This window comes from Spermophilus citellus (assembly GCF_964194105.1).
Source record: "Spermophilus citellus genome assembly, chromosome: 10".
Classification (NCBI taxonomy): domain Eukaryota; kingdom Metazoa; phylum Chordata; class Mammalia; order Rodentia; family Sciuridae; genus Spermophilus; species Spermophilus citellus.
Genome location: NC_138197.1, coordinates 39,225,081 through 39,244,742, shown reverse-complemented (window position 1 = coordinate 39,244,742; position 19,662 = coordinate 39,225,081). Strand labels below are relative to the sequence as shown.

Here is a 19,662-nt window from a genome sequence, read left to right as displayed (position 1 = left end):
AACAAATTCCCCTGACTGCTGTACTGATGACTCACTATAAAGGGGTGCAAGCTTGCCAGGTGTGATGGTGCACTCCTGTGATCCCTGAGACTCAGGAGGCTGAGGTAGGAGGGTTGCAAGTTCAAGTCCAGCCTGGACAACAACTATGGAAACCCTGTCTGAAAAGAAAAAAATAAAGGGGCTGGGGTTGTGGCTCAAAGGTGGAGTGATCTCCTAGCATGTGTGAAGCACGGGGTTTGATACTCAGTACCACATAAAAAAAATAAAATAAAAATATTATGTCCATCTATAACTAAAAAATAAATAGTAAAGAAAAAAGAAAAACAGCTGGGGATCTAGCTCACAGTTAGAGAGCCCCTGGGTTCAATCCCCAGTACTGACAAAAAAGTTTTTGAAGAGGTGCAGGTTTGGGATTGGACAGATCAGAAGCAGATGAGCATTCAGGAGCTATGCAGTAAAGCAGATGAGAGATGACAAGAGATGGGGACCACCGAGACCCTGATGGTGATGCTGAAGTGGTGGGAAGAGATCAGAATGCATTTATATTTGGAAGGTAGACTGACAAGATCTCCTGATAGACTATTTGTGGGCTGTGAAAGACCTCTGGAATCAAGGGGACTCCAAAACTTTTGGTTTCAGCAACTAGAGGATGGATTTGCTCTCAACTGAGATGTGAAGGGCTCCTGGTGGAGCAGGTTTGGGGCTATCAGGGCCATTTGTCTTCATTCTGTCTCCCATAACCAAGAAGACCCAGATTCCACCTCCAAAGTGTCTCTTGAATCTCACCAGCTCTCTCCACCACCCCCACCCAACCCTGGAGAACTAACAGCCACTGTTACGTCTCTCCTGGACCAGAGAGGGTCTCCTGCTTTTTACCCTGGTCTTTTCTACTCTGTTCCCAATACCTGGTGTCCCTTAGTACATTTGACAGTCTACAGCCAAACTGATCCTTTCACAACATAAGCTGGATCATGTCACTTCCCTGCTTGATGCTCCTTCTTGGTATTTTTGCATCAGACTACATTTCTGGGGTCTCTAGTCCCTGAATCATCAAGGCCTACTTCCAACTCTTCTGTCATCCTTTGCTGTTCCCCTTCTTGCTGCAGATACAAAGGACTTCAGTTTCTCATACACACTATGCTCTTTGGCATCTTAGCGCTCCCATTTACCTTGACCTCCCCACCTGGAATGCTCTTCCTCCCACTCTGCATGTTTTCCTATCCTTTGGGTCTCAGCTTGAATGGTGCCTTCTAAGAGAGACCTTCCTAACCCACCCTAACCCACCCTAATAAAGGGACCCAACTCCATTATCCTCTGCCACAATATCTGTTATAGCACTTTCCACTTTCAATAATTATATATGTATGTTTTATTTGCTGTTCTGTTAGCTGCTCTCCCACCAAACTGTAAGCTCACTGGGGACAAAAACCATGTCTGCTTTGTTCATCACTGAACTTACAGCATTTAGTATAATGAGTATTATGAACGTTCCTGAAAGATCTGTTGAATACATGAATGAATATTAAATATAATGCAATTTGTAAATTAAATGCAGCAAATTAAATTACTTTCAGAATAATATTCATACTCCTTAATATAGCACACCAGGCCCTGGGTGATCAGACAGGGGACCCTCCTCCCCTCTCACTATTCCTGCTCCCAGGACTTGCCTACCTGCATTTGGAAAAGAGGCTGTGGCCGGCCTCATCTTGACCTTTGTGCAGGCTGTTTTCTCCTCTGGATCACTCTTACCCCTCACTTCATGTAGCTTACACATCTCTTCCTCTGAAAGGTCTTCTCTGAGCCCCTTTTCTGTGCACCTACAGGACATTTGCTGAAAAGCTACTGATATCTTCATTACTTGCTTACCTGCTTCCCTGTCCCAGTTGATAAGCAACTTGAGTTTGGGTAGTGGGACCTGAGTCTTGTTCACTGTGGTAGCTCAAGTGCAGCAAGAACCTAGCACAAAATAGATGCTCAAAAAGGTCATTAAAAGAATGAATGGGAAAATGAATGAATTAATACTCACAATACATGTCTAGGAAGAAGGTCTAAGAGTAAATAAATGAACTACTCTAATATGTAAACCTAACACTTGAATTTAATATAACAGTTTGTATGTTGATAATTGCAGTATAAAAGACCTTCAAAATTGTTAGCATTAAATAGTCTTATTTAACCTTTGATACAGCTTATGCTTTCAAAACCCTGTAACTGTGCTCAGAACAAATGATCAATTAAATCATTGATAATTTTCACTTATGTAAATATAGCATGGGGAAGAAGAAACATTTAAGTTCAAAGAGATGAAGAAACTTTACCAAGATCAGAGAGCCAGTTAGTAGCAGAGGTCCAAACCCAAGCCAGACTCCACTGCTCATTTGATGACACTAGTATTTTCAAACTTTTCTTTTGTTCCAAGCCCAGTAAGAAATACATTTTATACTCAGACAAAAATTTTATGGAACAATATTTACTATTCCTACCAATGGTAAAGTTAATGCATAGAAAAATTAACATCACACATTATTTCATAGATACTTATATATTTTATTAAAAAAAATCCAAAATACAGTCTTAGCCATTTTGGTTTGTGTAAGTGCACTGTATGATGTTTGTACAATGATGAAAGTGCCTATTGGTACATTTCTCAAAATGTATCCCATGCTTAAGTTGATTCCAGATTCTAACACCAAACAGAAATTTAGGCATGATTTTACTTAGAGAATGAACCTGTTTATAAATTTATTCCAATGGAATACCTGGGGACGAGTCAATATACATGTATGTATGGGACATTGTTCAACCTAGTTCTTTGCTTTTGAAAATCCAATCCAAGCTGCTACCCCAAAATTCATACACGCACATTGTGATTGTTAACAATAGCCATATATTAGTAATGACAGCAGCCCTGGAAGTCTTTCTTGAATATTAATCCAAAAATATGCATAATGCTTTTAATCATTCTTCACTACAATTAATGACATTCACTATTCTCTTTCTTCACGAAGTTTAATTAAATGACTGATTCAGAATTTTGAAAAGGAAAGATATTTTCTTTCAAGCTTCAGATTTTCTTCTAAAAAATAATCATTGTGACCTTGAGAGAAAAGTAAAATATAACAATATCTCTAATTTTATTTCATTCAAACTGATTTTACAATGTTCCCTTCTATAGGTTGCAACAGTGTTGGGAACACAGAAAAGTTATAATTATTACATTTATAGGGACAATTTTAAGACTTTGGAATGCACATCTTTTCGGAGGAATGCTGGTGTCTCCGGGTTTATCTGACCCTATAGGGCTATGTGCCTTTGGCTCTGACAAACTCTGTAGAAATAAAAAGTTAGCATGTAGAAAACTGATAACAATGCAAATAATTCTTTCATATAGAGATGTATATGATTCTGTTCCACAGAGATTCAACTAAACAACTGGAACAAAAGGGTCAGTCCTACATGGCTTTCCATGCATATGGCTGTTGCTTTCATGACAATAGCTGGAAGTCTGGGCTTCAGGCTCAGGTGGTGCATTGACCAGAAAACCTACATGTGGTTTCTTATGTGGCTTGTAATTTTCAGAGCACAGCAGCTGTGTCTCTGGAGAGAGCATTTGGTAACCAAGTATTCCAAGAGACCAAAACAGATGCTGCAAAGCTAATTTTGACCTCGCCTTGGAATTCACACATCATACTCCCACTGCATTTTATGGGCTACAAGAGACTCACTAAAGCCATCCTAGGTTCAAGTGGAGGGGAATTAGACCCCACCTCTTGATGGGAAGAATGTCAGATAATTATAGCCATCTTTTAAAACGGCCATGTCTTTTGGAATCCTCAAATGTGTTTTGACATATTAAAATGTATCATACTTTTCTCCCCTAATTTAAATTTTGGTGAAGAATGCTCCCAAATCAGCTAAATATGCAACTTATTACCCAGATACTATGTCCAAAAATATTTATCAAGTGAGATCATTTTTCAGTTCAAAAAAATGTAAATCTTATTTCTGAATCTGTATACTTTTCCTAGCATGGTATTTTCCCTCATGGCAACCAGGAATCTGACTATTATGGTAAGTGGATGTGGTCAGCTCTGACATCTGAACAAATGATTTCTACAAGTTTTGTTTACTAGAATCTTACTTGATTTCAATAAACCCATGAAGTTCAGTAGAATTTCTTTTGGTGTCAATGTCTGATGACAAATGAACCATGAGTGTTAGTGATTTTTAAATAGTTTTTAATACTCTGACATGTTTTTGGTCATTTTTGTTACCCACACTTGAAGTTTCCTTACAATTTTTTTTAGTTTATAATTCCAAGTCAATAACATATATATATTTTTTTTTCTTTTCTTTTCTTTCTTTTTTTTTTTGTACCAGGGATTGAATTCAGGGGCACCCAATCCATAGCCCCAGCCCTATTTTGTATTTTATTAAGAGACAGGGTCTCACTGAGTTGCTTAGCACCTTGCTTTTTGCTGATGCTGGCTTTGAACTCGAAATCCTCCTGCCTCAGCCTCCTGTGCTGCTGGGATTACAGGCATGCACCACCACACCCAGCAATAATATATTTTTATAGCTAGGAAAGTATAGCTAATCTAGTTGTGTATAAAATTAAATTTAAGCAATGCAACAAAATCTCTGTCAAAATTGTCTTTTCACTCAGATCTGATCAGACTATAAGGATTGGAAACCTGAATCATTAGTGCTTTATTCAAATTTAACTATGAAACCTTTACCAGACTTTAACTGTATTAAAAACATTGTGTCTTTTCAACTAACTATAATACGGATTTGCTGAGATATTATGGTATACTATTTAATTTATCTGATGATTTATCATTTTATCATCAAAATTCATATGTACCATTCCATACATCCTGGAAGAATAATTTTTGGCAGCTACATAACCTGTTTTCATTTTTGCCACCTGTTACACAACTAAATAGATAATTATAAGGCACTTACATCAATAGTGGCTGACAACTTAGAAATTATTAATAAATGTATATGATTTTCCTTTGGAAATATTGAGATGCTCTTTGAAAGAATATCATATTTTCCCCAGGTGTGTTTTTTATTTTGGAGGTTTTATGCTTTCAAGAATTTTATTATAAATGACATTGAGTCTGTCATTTTTGTTAAGCCTTGCATATTTTATAAAATCACATCTAAGTAATCTTCACTATAAGGTCCTATATCTACTTTTTCCTTTTTAGAATGTAACTCAAATAAAATTAAAAATTTCACTAGAGTCAACATTTTTTTCAGCAGTATCAGATGTTACCTCCAGTTGCAACAGTTGAACTTGAACATACCTCTAGCTATTTCATTCATCTGCTTTCTCCCAATAACAACAACAACAAAAAAAATCCGTATAAGAAAATGTATACCAGTTCACTTGAAATGGTATAATAATCACAAACCAGAAGGGGAAATGTAGAATAACTTCTTTTCCAAAAAAATACCCTGACATTTATAAATGACACTCATTTGAGAGTCTTGACAATTTGCTAGTCCAGGCAAGTTGCTCTAGGACTTCACAGCTAACTGCACATTATATAATTAATACAATTAGACTATACAATGTATGCAACCTTTATACAATTGATCAAATTATCTGCCATATACCAAAAAAAAAATTGAATGAGATGTCCAGAGCATCATGATTTCTGGGGCCCAATGTAAAATGAAAATGTGAAGCCCTGCCCGAAGGTAGGTAAAACAGTTCCCCTTTCCAAGGGCCCACAGACTTAACCCATGGCACACAGGTGAGTCCAGTGAGGGGCAGCAACAGTCATAGGTAGTAGCAGAAATGGGGAGGCCAGGTGACCCAGGGCACTAAGTGGTGGCAGAGATTGGGTGGTCAACAGCCTGTCTGTCTCTGAGAGGCAAGGAGGCCATGGGAGACAGGACTGTGTTTGAGTGAAAGCTCTAAGACATGCGGAATGCTTTGGCCCATCCCACTTCATTTACCAAATACAAATTCAAAGATAAAATTACTAAGAATTTCAAGATGGTGACCACCATTGAACTCTAAGCCCAGGGCCCTACTGAGTGGAGGCTCTGTGTAACAACACTGGTTGCACCCCATGAAGCCAGCCCTGGGGATATCAGTGTGTGGAAGAACAGAGGTCCCTTCCTGGCCAAGATCTCCCTCATCCTTGCCTGTCCCCACACAGCCAGGCATAGCTGCAGGCTGAAGGATACAATGTACTCTCATATTTTAGTACTTTCTTCTTTCTTTCTCATCATGACCCATGAGTCTCATCTAAAGCTCATGTCTCTCTCAGGGCCTGTCCATATGAGGTGGATGTGTCAGGAGAGGCAGCCTGGTACGGAGGCAAGAATGTGGATAGGAGCCAGACAACCCTGGATGTCCTCTCTAACATCCTATGCCTCCAACTCTCCTGGCCTCTGCTTCATTATGATGAAATTCCTCGTTATAATGTTGGTTTCCTCATTATTAATGAAAGGGATGCTAGATGATCTCTAACATTCCTTTCAGTTCTATTTCTGTGAGAGAGAGACAATACAAATAGGTGTTTGGCAAAAGGAGTTTGGCCTCTTGGCTGTTTTACCTCCATTTTTAAAGGACTCATTGTAACCAATGTATTTTGATTCATCAAAGCCATATCTGAGCTGTTGGTTCTGATATTGCTGCATAGAAGCCAAAAGAAAGGAGGTGTGAGTAATTTGGATGTGTGTAGGCAAAATGGGCCCTCATATCCTTCAGGTCTAGCAGCAGATGCGTTAATTCTATCACCCTAGATTATAAAACAACAGTAATTAATACCTGAGCCAGGTCCTTTTATCTAAGGTGCTCAAAGTGCTTTGTGGTCATTAACCCACTAATTCACCTGCCTCAAGCCATCTGGAGGTCAGGAAGAATCTCTTACAACAAAGAGGGATGACCTGACTAACAAGCAGGAAGTGGGTATGAGGCGAAGGGGGGTCACCAAAATAGTTCTCTTGGAAGACGGAAAATCCTCCTGTTGGTCTACTGACAGAAATTTAACCGCTCACTAGGCTCTTGACATGAATTCTCATGGATGTCGCATCTCCTCCTCCTGGAAATCCTTTGACCTTTCATGTAAGCTGTAGCCCTTACAGCTTCAGATAGACAACAGTGACGCCCAAAGCAAAGAAGGGGAACCACTCCCATCCCTAAAATGTTCTTCTCTTAAAGAAGGCAAAAAAAAAAAAAAAGCTTTTTCAAGTTAAGGAGTCTCTAAAGAGAAAAGAGCACTTCAGAATGAGTTGATCACGGTTCTAAGGTCCTGACTTCTTTACAGGTGGTTTCCACTAAAAAGCATCTAATGAAAAACCACACTGCTCAAAAGTATCTTCTGGCAGGTGCTTTTATCATTAGAATCATTTAGTTAACCATTCAGTTAGAATGGTTAGTCACCTGAGAGGTTCTCTGCATGGGGCCAGGTGCTATAGGTGCAAAAAATGTGAAAACTGACCCTCTTCCAAGCAGCTATTAATCTAACCAATTAAAGGAGATTCATACAAATAAAGTAAGTTGCTAAATTTATTATTTATAATTATTCATTTATTTCTACTTGTCATTTCCTAATTAATGTTATTGATAAAATTAACAACAGAAAACAGGATTTCTATAATTTTAAATGGTATCGACCCCAAGTCTTGTACAGTCCTGGTGGAAGGTGATCAGTGAGTGATAGAATGACCAGGGAAGGAAGGAAGAGCCTAGGAGATAAGATGATCTGGACCTTAGAGGTAGGGAAAGCATTTAGATCAGAATCAGGGACAAAGGGACAAAGACAGCGACATCTAAGTGGAGTTGAGCAGATGGGAGCTTATTTCTTTGGGAAGCTTTGGGAAAACCAACCTGGCTAAAGCCTCAGGTCTAGAATTCGGAAACAAATATGAAAGGTAGAGCCAGGTCATAAAGTACCTTGAAACCAAACGAAACAAGCACTGACTTGGGGTCTTCAGAGTCGTCTGTCAAAATGAAGACATTCAGAAAAAGAAGCATGCTTGCTTCTAAATTTAGAAAGGTACACTTGGTACAGGCTAGATACTATCAGATGTCACCACAGGAAAAAAAGAAATATGTAATTTCAGTATTGGCTGGTGACCTCTAATTGTGAATTCTTTCATCTCAGGACCTAGGAATGTCCCCATGGAGTGAGACCCAGAGCAAGAAAGACTTATGGAGGTGAGGAGGGAAGGATGGAGGAAAATTATACACAAAGCCTTGAGCAGTATTAGGAATGGCTGGTCCAGGTAAGGGCCCACCCTTGATTGACCTCCACGGCCATAGAAAGGATTTCCAAGAGAGAAAAAGAGAGTAGTATAGGCAAAATAAATTTTCCCTAATTCACAAATGTACCTACCATTAGCCATTGCATGCCAGAGGTAGAAAAAGTTACTCTTCCTTCTGGTCCAGTAATAATAATCTTGTTACTGTTGAATGGATGCTCTTTTGCATCTCATGATTAAAATCAAGAGGTAAGGAAATCTCTGGAAACGGCTCTAAAGAATAGGTCAGAAGAAGAATAAAGTCTCCTCGTACGAGGCCAGTTGAGGGCCTCCTGTGGCTTCCTGAATACACTGGAATATATGTGAAGAAGCAGTTTCCTACATTCACACCCCCTTCAGGGAGTGTGGATCCTCATATAAGTCACCATGTATCAAAACTGCATGGACTCCATGCAGTCTGAGACCAAGTTGCCCCTGGTCGACAGCAGAATTAAAAATAATTGTTCTCACCAAAGAAATCTGTGTAGAAAAGTTGCTGTGAAACTGGAATAGGTGTGTCTTTCTGTCCTTCCGGTTCTTTTTATAGGCACTGCAGGAACCTGAGTGAGGGCCTACAGTCCTTCCGCCCATTTGGGAAGAGATTAAAGAAGCTGAGGTTGTCTCCTTCTTACTCATTTGCAGTAACAACCTCACCACCACTACAGCCTCAGCTTCCAGAGGGGACACAGAGGAGGTAAGTCGGAATTAAGGGGCCATACCATCTACTATAAACCAGAATCACTGTGGCCATCTGGTTGGGGAATAACTGAAGCCTAGGGCTAGCAATATTTGATGGCAAGGTGTCTTTTGTTTTGTTTTTCCCACAAATGAATATGCAGGGTTTTTTTTCCCCCCTAGGTCACCTCAGTCAAGACACGGGCTTTGGTACTAAACTATTCAAAAAATTATTTGAAAGAAGGGACAATTTTGTGTAATTCTTTGATGAACAAATAGCAGGTGTTTAATAATAATCTGGTGTATTGGATTGACTTGAACTGACAGAACAAACAGTCATTAAAATTACTGAGGGAAATCATCCACCTGTCTCCTTCAAGCAGTGCATCAGTGTTTAGAATAATCCAATGATGCATTAAGCCCATTCTATCCCATCGTTCCAGATGTGGAACACCAATAAAAACTTAAATTGAGCAACAAATATTAACCTATTTTAATGCACCTGTGCTGTTGAACTATTTGCACAATTAAAAACTTGGGTCTTAAAAGGGTTTGTGTTGGCAGTCCTTGTTCTGGAACCTGATATAGCTGGAATTCCATCAGTCAGGCAGATTGTCACATATCATTTTTCATGAAAAAGACCCCATATTTATGTTCAAAAAGCCTTAGAAATTGTGATGCAAAAATTGATGAATGATCTGGAGACTCTAAGGAAGTCTGTTCTGCTTTTCCCAGAGAAGGATGGAGCTAAGATAGTTTTGAGAGGTTTAGATTGGCTTTCTCATCTCCTTTCTTAACATCCTCTAAACAACTGTCACAGAGTTAGGGGGTAATATGTGTGACAGCATTTCCCATCCCTATAGACCATATTGGTATGTATCTGATTCCCACTGCCCATCCCCACCCACCACCATCCACCACCAAGGAAGCTTAGCATTTAGAAAAGTATCAGGAGTCAAACAAAATATAACTGGAGTCCTCTCCAGTGTCTGCATGACAATTTGGTATAGCCATTTTTTTCATATGCCCATGCGTCTTCATTTGGAATGTGAGACTCTATGGTGCCCTCTATAGGACCCCCAATGTAAATACATGTGAAATCTTAAGTTTGTCCAATCTTTTTTTTTTTCCCCCCAGGGGACCAGAAGACCATTCTTGTGAGGTCCTCATATAAGTCACCATGTATCAAGACTGCATGGACTCCAGTGGAGAGTATTATTTCCTCTGTGACAATGAGGGGCCATGGGGCATTGTTCTGGAGTCCTTGGCAATAATTGGCATAATAGTCACGGTGATTCTACTCTTGGCATTTCTCTTCCTCTTGAGAAAGGTCCGAGACTGCAGCCAGTGGAATGTTCTCCCCACACAGATCCTCTTCCTTCTGGGTGTGCTGGGACTCTTTGGACTTGCTTTCGCCTTCATCATCCAGCTCAATGAAAAAACTGCTCCTGTACGCTTTTTTCTCTTTGGGGTTCTCTTTGCCCTCTGTTTCTCATGCCTCTTGGCTCATGCCTCCAACCTGGTGAAGCTGGTCCGGGGTAGAGTTTCCTTCTGTTGGACAACGATTCTGGGCATTGCTATTGCTCTCACTCTGTTGCAGATCATTATTGCCATTGAGTATGTGACTCTCATGACAAGTAGATGCATGATGTTTTTGCACATGACACCCTGTCAGCTCAATGTGGACTTTGTTGTCCTCCTGGTCTATGTCCTCTTCCTGATGGCCCTCACATTTTTTGTCTCCAAAGCCACATTCTGTGGCCCATGTGAGAACTGGAAGCAGCATGGGAAGTTTATCTTCATCACTGTACTTATCTCCACCATTATCTGGGTGGTGTGGATCTCCATGCTGTTGAAAGGCAACCCACAGCTCCAGCGACAGCCCCAGTGGGACGACGCAGTCATCTGCATTGGCCTGGTCACCAATGCGTGGGTTTTCCTGCTGTTGTACATCATACCTGAGCTCTGCGTTCTCTGCAGATCCTATAAGCAGGACTGCCCTTCACAAGGCAACGCCTGCGCAGTCCCAGTCTACCAGCGCAACTTCCGAGCAGAGACCCAGGAGCACTCCAGAGGTACTTCCCGCGGTCTTGGGGGCAGGGAGGGTCTTTGGGAGAAACAGGAGAGAAACAGAGCAACAGGAAGAACCCAGAGGGATCCAACAGGGAATGGTTAGCTTTTCGGTGGGTGATTTCATTGTTCAGATATAGAGATTAAGACTATCAGAATCATGGTTAAATTTTTATGAAAACTTCGTTCTTTCAAACTTAGAACTTCATGAGGAGAGAAACAAGACCCGAACACATCAAAGGCCCTAAATAAAGAAGGTGTGACTCTGAGTGCTCAACCTGAGTAAAGCCAGGCACCCTCTATAAAACGAGTTAACCAGCTCCAAATGAGGCTTGGGCCATGCAGTCATATAACATCAAATGCTAAGTCCAGATGTGTTGGCTGTGGAGGACAAAAATCAATCCTGGCAAGAGTGATTTGCATTATTAAAATTTGAGTCTCAAAGCTAGTTTGCCCAAACATAATCTTAAACTGACTTGTTGGACTTACCACTCATAAAAGTCACAAAATCCTGTAGCTTCTGGATTTCTACTTTTCAAAACATTTGCTGTTTACATTCTTTCAAGGTTCACAGAAAGCAATAGGAAGAGGCATTTAATCTAAATTCCGAGGAAAGGTTCAGATGCATGATCATTAGTAGACATAAAGTAAGTTGCTTATGCAACATTTTTATAACAATTTTATAGTCATATTTTTATCGTTATGTAATACCAAGACATCTGAATGTTTTGTTAAGGAATAAAATTTATTATCCGTGACAACAAAGATGCTTGGTCCCTAGCAACATGAGGGAAATAGTGGCTAAATTTAATTATCTGGAAATATATCAAAACTCATCAATTCCTTTTCTGAAAGATCTGGCCTATTTTTCATAATCCAATATCATAGTTTTGCATAATTTTGTGTCTTAATAGGCAACTGATTTCTCACATTTTATTTCTAATGTATAATGATGTTATTTTATATACACATATATATAGCATACATAATGTTCTCCAGGCTCAAAAAATCAACATTCGCTTTCCTTTTAAGTGCATATATTTTTTTTGAGCTGTAATCTATGGCTAATTGTATATTCAAACTAAATCCTGTTTAGATAAATGCACCCATTAATTCTTTTCTGTTCAATTGACCAAGAGTCGGAAACGGACACTATACATCCTTCCTATAAATTTTTTCACTGCTTGCTGATGATGCATAATCAGATCACTGGGGTTTCTGGCAGAATTGCAGAGCCCAGCTTTCTTGAAAATTCTTTTCATAGTTCTTACCAGAAGATAAAAGTTGTTGTGTTTGCTTTTGTTGTTACGTGTTTCCAGGAAACGAAAGTTGGAGAGAAAGTTCCTATAGTTTCACAATAACCCAAAACACCCTCTTAATGGTCAATATTCCATCCCCTAAAACACTGGGCACATGTTTAAAATGCTCTAAGGAGTGTCTTGGTTGAAGAGTGAGGGCCTGCAAATTTCCTGATTTGACCAGCACTAACCTATTACCCAACAAAGTTAGAAAACCAGGAAATAACCTGTCATCATAGTCATTGCCAAAATAGTTTGATATTTGGGGTAGGTGCAGGGAGGAGTGCCTATCAATAGTGTAAAATATATATATATATATATTGCTCTCCAAGACTTCAGGGTCACCTGGAAATAAGTGCAAATATCAAAAATTCAAAGAATAATTAAAACTCAATCAAAAGTGCAGGATTACACCTGGCTAGGAAATACATGCAAACAGACTAATTAAGATCATAGTAACAGTAACTTGAAAAATCCTGAGTGTTACCCCTGGGTCATGAACCCACATTGAGAAAGCAGCTGTTTCTATTTGCTGAAAACAATCTCAGGTCTATGTAAACAGACATGCAGCTGGCAAGAACAACGGGCCCTCATCCACAGCACTGGTCAGCAAGAATACCCATTTCAGGCCTGGGATCCACTAATGAGAAGTGTGGGGAACTTAGGGAGGCTCTATGGAAAACCACAAGGATGATTAAAGGGTTACAGCAACAGACTGTGTAGAAGGTTTAAGAGGAGGAAACTGACAGGGCAGTGTTGAGCTTGATGTGTTTCTCTCATGGACTACCCAAGTCCCCCACTCCCTTCTGTACTAAAGCACAACATTCTGCTCTTTCCCATGGGGCGTGCAGTTAGTTGTCATTTGACTCTTCTGACTAATGCTGTTTGTAGCTGTGGCTACAGCTGCATAATTATTTGATTTACCTCTGAGTTTATGAGGCCAGGATTATTCAGCTGAAAGAAAAGTAAGTCAAGGGTGATCAGCAGAGAATTTCCTAAATATGAAGACCCCTCTCCAAGAGACTGTTGTCTGTTGTTTTCCATATCTACTTAAAATGATGGGTGGAAATGGGTTTGACCAAGATGTGAGGGTCTTAGACTAAATAGGAAAATAAGAGATGGTAAATATTTTGCTGAAACACATCAGCAAAGGGGATTAAGGACTCCATTTCCCTGGAAGTCTTTCAAAAGATTAGACTTATCTCTCTGAAGTGGTTTATGGACTTAGATAGAAAAACATCTGGCTGGTGAGTGGCAATGCAATCAGGCATGTCACTCAGAACACCAACAAATGGACCTAAGTATTCTTTGCCCTACATTATAAATGCCTACCTAAAAACTGTGCATTGATTGAACTTTTAGATCAGTTGCTCTTCATCAGAGTCTTGAGCCAAAAATATAGATACATTCTTTCACAGCATTTCACAAGCTCAACATATTAGAAACAGGAAGCTTTAACATGAAGATACCTGAGAGTAAGGCAAAGAGTTTGTGTGTGTATAAATGAAGTATTTAAAGTGCAAGATAAAAAATGAATAAATCATTTCAAAATTATGTTAATGTTTAATTAGGTCATTTATGAACTAACTAAATGCATATGGGAGTATGCACTTTTTTAAACATATACTTCATTAATTACATTAGTTAATGGATATGTTAATTGTTTTGTATTTGAAGATGGTGAATTTTGGAATAGTTCTGATTCTGAATAAAGCAGAGCTAACCTCCAAAAGTAAATAAACAAATTACTTCATTAACTAAATCTGTTGCTCTCCTCACTGAGTTGCAAAGATCTTAAATACAGAATATCAAATATTTTATGTGGAAAGAAAGCTCCTTTTCTAATTATTGCCAGCTTTTTTTCTGTTTTAGATCAATTAGAATATTGTCATATCAAGCTTGCTAAAAGCAAGACCCATCCATAGTCAAAGGAATTAATATAGGCGTTTCTTTTTACTTACTTTAATTTTTATATGATTTATTTATTTATTTATAGCAGGGATTGAACCCAGGGTACTCAACCAATGAGCCACATCACCAGCCCTTTTTGTTTTTTTATTTTGAGACAAGGTCTTTCTAAGTTGCTAGGGCTGGCCTTGAACTTGTGATCCTTCTGCCTCAGCCTCCCAAGCCACTGGGATTACAGGTGTGCACCACCACACCTGGCCACATGGACATTTTACTATGCAGTATTTGAATGTATACAGACAAATATAGTATGGTTCTTTTTGAAGGCACTACAAAAAAAAAAAACTAATGAGATTACATAATGTAAAAGTGAGTCAATGAGTATAAAATGAGGTGAACCAAGAAAAAAAAAATCCTGAAAAACAAAGCCCTTCAGGTTCTTTTTCCTAGAAAATATTGACTTTTGTTGGGTGTAGTCCATTTGGACAGTTCTTAACACTGTGTTCAAGGCACACACATCTTACTAAAAGAGACCCATTAGAATGGTTCCATGTAGTACCATTTTTGTTTGTCCTTTGACAGGTATTTCTTTCTCAGGAGTTACAGTGATCTTTAAAAGTTTATTTGTTCAAAGCTAAGAGTAGAGTGGTCCAAAGGTTGAGAGGAGAGGCACAGGTGGACGGAGGCTGACCAGTGCCATCTAAGCTACAGTTAGACAGGAGCCAAGAGCTCCAGTGTGCTGTGGCATGTTGAGGGGCGCTGCACACTGTACATTCTTTTAAAACATTAGAAGGAGCCAGGCATGGTGGCACATGCCTGTAATCCCAGTGGCTTCAGGGGCTTAGGCAGGAGGATCAAGAGTTCAAAGACAGCCTTGGCAACTTAGCAAGGCCCTAAGCAACTGAGACCCTGTCTCTAAATAAAATACAAAAGGGGCTGGGGATGTGGCTCAGTGGTTAAGCACCCCTGGGTTCAATCCCCAGTTGAAAGGAAGAAAGGAGGGAGGGAGAGAAGGAAGGGAGGGAGGGAGGGAGGGAGGGAGGCAGGCACTAGAAGAGAGGACTTAAATATTTTCACATAAAAAGAAGGAATAATGTTTAAAGAGACACATCTTTCCCTGGATTTAAACGCTATGCCATGTGGGCAATGCAAAGCATCACATGGCATCCACAATATGTACAAGTCTCACATGTCAATAAAATAAATTTTAAAAAAAGAGTTGAAGTTGCAAAGAGAGAAATAGCTTACATCAGGGAAGAAGACAGTGGGTCATGGACAGGTAAGGTGAGGATGATGACATTCCTAATACCTGAGCAGCAGAGGGCAGCAGAAAGAGCTCAGAATCAGACCTCACACACCCTGGCTTCCAGACTCAGCTCTGCCCCTCACCACCTTGGAGATCATACAAGGTCCTTAGCCTCTAGGAGACCCAGGCTCTGTTTTTTTTGTTTGTTTATTTGTATTTTGTTTTAATGATAGTTATAATGTCCCTTCCTGCCTCCCCCACATGTAAATGTCAGGTCTTACTGAACTCATGTTTGCCACCATGAGGAAGTTGTAGGTTTGATATAAATACTCAGCCTTTCGGTGAATTCATGAACAATAACTGGCTGAAAAAAATTAGGCTTTTCTAATTTATGGTCTGGTCTGATGAGAATATTGGGTTAAATCTGGTTACCAAGGGAGTGAGTTTGAAGGAGTATTATTATGCCACAAGGAACAAAGTTAAACCAAGGATCCAGTTTGTTCTGCATTGGAGGAAACATGAGTATTTCATCCTTCACAGCACCCAGTCCTCCAAAAAATATGTCAATAGAAGAAGGTTGTCAGAGCATCAGCCATAACTCCAGCAGTAGCACCAGTAATATCCAAAGGCGGCTCAGACAGGGATTTCTTTGTATCATGCTCTGATCCAAGGGTTTTATATATATGTATTAATTGGTGGAATCCTCAAAACAACCCTATGATTTACCATTATGATTATCATTTTGTCCAGCGAAAGGTTAAAGGAACTTGTCCCTAGGTGACAGAGGTGAGGGACTGAAGCAGTCCTGCTCCACAGTCCATCTACTCAGCATGACAGCTCCTGAGTGTGGTCACAATGACACAGTCACGTGTGTGACCATCAAGGCACAAATGTGGAGCTGGGGCTGTAGCTCAGTGACAGAGTGCTTGCCCAGCATGTGTGAGGCACTGGGTTCAAGTCTTAGCACCACATAAAAATAAAATAATAAAATAAGGGCATGCTGTCCATCTATAACTACAAGAAAAAAATTTTAAAGGAAAAAAAAATGTGTGTGGAGCAAGTTCCTGGCTTGGAGAAACACAGCTTTATCTTCACAGAGCTTACAGTCTGGTTGAGACTGACATTAAGCAAATAAGTGTGTGCGTGTAGTCATTCTGTGACGGTATAGAATTGTCTTTAGGGATCTTTTTTATGATGTCCAGCTTTGAGAAATGAATCTAAGCTGCAAGTGAATAAAGCCTAAAGAAACTATTGAAAGAGTGAGATGCCCATAGTTATGCAGCTAATGCTAAGAGAGCAAGCACTCTCACCCAGGGATAGTGCTTTCTCTAGAAAGTGAGAGAATTCTTCAGCCCTTCAGTTTCTAAACTCTGATGTGCTTCTCCTGAACACATGTACGCTATCCGTATACAGCCTTCCTCATAAACTTCAAAAGCATCCTTTTAAATCATCCATTTTTTTCCAATATCAGCCTCAGTGGAGTATTCCTTTTAAAGGGTCAGGAGCCCCTTTGCAGGGCTTCTCACAGCTCATGTGCTATTTCCACACAAATCCCTGACACTAACCCAGCCCTTCCCTCATTTGGCTTTCAGCCCGAGACAGTGACGGAGCTGAGGAGGATATAGCATTAACTTCATGTGGTACTCCCATCCCGAGGCAGGTAAATGTGCTCATCTCACTCACCTAGAGGGACACAATAGGCACTCCTTCCTTAGGAGAGCCTTCAGGCTTCACCCCCAGTGGCTGTGCCCTGAGAGAGGAAAGGCAGGGCAGGATCATCCCCAAAGGTACATGGAGCTAGAGCCATCTGGATTCAAGGGTGGCATGAGAGAGGCAAGGTACCCTTTTAACCCATTCCTAAGCCTCTGCAAGCCTCCACCACAACCATCAAGAGACATGGTATATTCTGAGGCAGGGAGATGTCCCTGGAAAGAACAGCGGGACTTAAAGGGCTTGTATGAGGGTGAAGAGGAGCAGGTTGACTGAGTTTGATGTTGGGGTCAGTAGAGGATTTAAATATGCATGAGTGTCGGGTCCGTTTTTATTATCAGTTGTCTAAATCTATCCCCTGAGTCCCACCAACTGCCTCTCTGAATCACCATCTAGCTCTGGCAGCCCAGGCTGCCCCCCCAAGAACTGGGCTAGGTCTGTCACCATCATCTGGATGGCCAGATGGATGAGCCAATTTTAATCCTTTCAGGCGGAAACAGAGGGAGCATTGCGAGGGGAATTGGATGTAACTCAGATTTGTGCTGTGATCGCTCGAAGACATTCAAAGGCAGACAGCCAAAAATACTGCACTGGCACACAATTCTTGCATTATGGGGATCAGAGGCAACAGAAATCCAAGAGTGAAAGTCATGCTTGTTCAATGAACTTGACCAGGCAACCAGCTAAGCTAATCCCTCTGGTCTGTTATCTGAGGCTTTGCCGTTTCCTGCAAGGACGTGTGGAGCAGGACACAGCTATCTATCATTTGCTGTAATTAACCCTCAGGAGGGCATTTACACAATGAGAAAATCTTTATTATCCCCTGTAAGAGTTTCTTGGATGAGTTTCAATTTCCAGCAATCAGCTATTCAAGAATCTCACAAAAAGATTCTTATTAATGGCTACGAGGGTAGCCTGATACAAGTAGGCTCAGTATTTATTTCTCCCTCTTTTTTATTAACAAAGAATTAAGTGATGGTGAGATGATAATATTTCAGACATCATTCACATTTTCATCCCCTATTTGGCTCAGAAAGTTGACGATGGCATTTCTTCCTTTCCAGATTGTTGATCTCACACAGGAGTATTTAATCCCACGGGCTACTCTAAGCCCCCAGCAAGATGCAGGATTATAAAGTCTACAGGAAACATGAGCAGTGAAAACCCAGCATAGCCCTGGCAGCGCACTAGAGAGATCAATGAGTCGTGCTGCCCACCGAGGCCCATCCTTCATTCTCTGTTTCCTTGACCTTTACATCCATCGGGACCCTTCATCGGAAGACCGCCCTTTCAAGCGAAATTACAATCTTGCTGGCCACTGTACCTCAGCTGTGTGTCTCTTTCTTCATTCGTGAAACTGAAAACATCCATTTCTTAGCAATGCTGGAATGAAGTGGTGCCTTGTTAATGGTCTAAAGAAATTAGGGCCATTCTAATGCAACAAAGTATAGGTGTTAATGGCAACCAACTGCTGGATTAGTCCTCTAGTTAATAATTTTTAATCATGCTAAGAAACACATGACAAAATTTACCATCTTAACCACATTTAGGTGTTCAGTTCAGTCGCATTAACTACATTCACATTGTCGAATAAAAGGTCTCTAGAATTTTTTTCATTTAGCAAAATTGAAATCCTATAGCCCCAGGCCCTAGCCACCACCATCTGCTTTCTGTTTCTATGAGTTTGATTTAGATAGCTCACATAATAGAATCATCTAGTATTTGCTTTTTAAAAAATGTTTCTGCTTTCTCTTTACGAAAGTTTATGTATTTCTTTTAGAAAATACAGGTAAGTTAAAAAATGCAATTAATACTCCTCTTTGTCAGAAGTAAATATTGACATTGGTAAGAGTTTCTTACTAACAACTGATGATTATTCTACTACTGTAATCTAAAAATCATTCAACTCAGAAATTAGCATTGCTCTTAAAGAATTCAGGCAGTGAAATCAGATTGGTTGGTTCCAAATCCTGACTTCACCTTGGGCAAGCAACTAATTTCCTTGCTGTCTCATTTTCCTACAGTTTCTGAGGTTTCAACCCACGGTCGGCCAGCTTCTTTACTCTGGGCCTGGAAGTGAGGCACAGCATCATGGCAAAAGACTGTGGCAGAACAAAGCAGCTCAGGGGCTGGGACTGTAGCTCAGTGGTAGAGCACTCGCCTTGAATGTGTGAGGTACTGGGTTTGATCCTCAGCACCACATAAAAATAAATAAATAAATAAAGACATTTTAAAAAAAGAAAAGAAAAGAAAGAAAGAAAGCATCTCAGAACATGGCAGCCAGGAAGCAGAGAGAGAGGGGGAAAGGGTTCACAGGGAAGATCAGTATTTGTCCTTTTGTGACTGGTTTATTTCACTTACCATGATTTCCTTAAAGTTCATCAATGACATAGTATGTAACAGGATTTCCTTCTTTTTTAAGGTTACATAGTATTACACTATATGTGTATACCACATTTTCTTTATTGTTATGTTGACGGA

General features: G+C 40.1%; 1 protein-coding gene across 2 annotated transcripts; it reads left to right on the top strand.

The window, feature by feature from the left end:
- The first annotated feature begins 8,827 nt into the window (after window positions 1–8,827).
- Window positions 8,828–18,470, top strand: GPRC5D (G protein-coupled receptor class C group 5 member D). Of its 2 annotated transcripts, XM_081309391.1 has the most exons (4): window positions 8,828–8,968; window positions 10,087–11,024; window positions 17,064–17,131; window positions 18,246–18,470. In XM_081309391.1, the coding sequence occupies exons 2-4, from the start codon at window positions 10,130–10,132 to the stop codon at window positions 18,315–18,317; spliced, it is 1,035 nt and encodes a 344-aa protein (XP_081165517.1). In that variant the 5' UTR covers window positions 8,828–8,968; window positions 10,087–10,129; the 3' UTR covers window positions 18,318–18,470. The 2 variants fall into 2 exon arrangements, with proteins under 2 accessions (XP_081165517.1, XP_081165516.1); XM_081309390.1 differs by lacking the exon at window positions 17,064–17,131.
- Window positions 18,471–19,662: the final 1,192 nt, after the last annotated feature.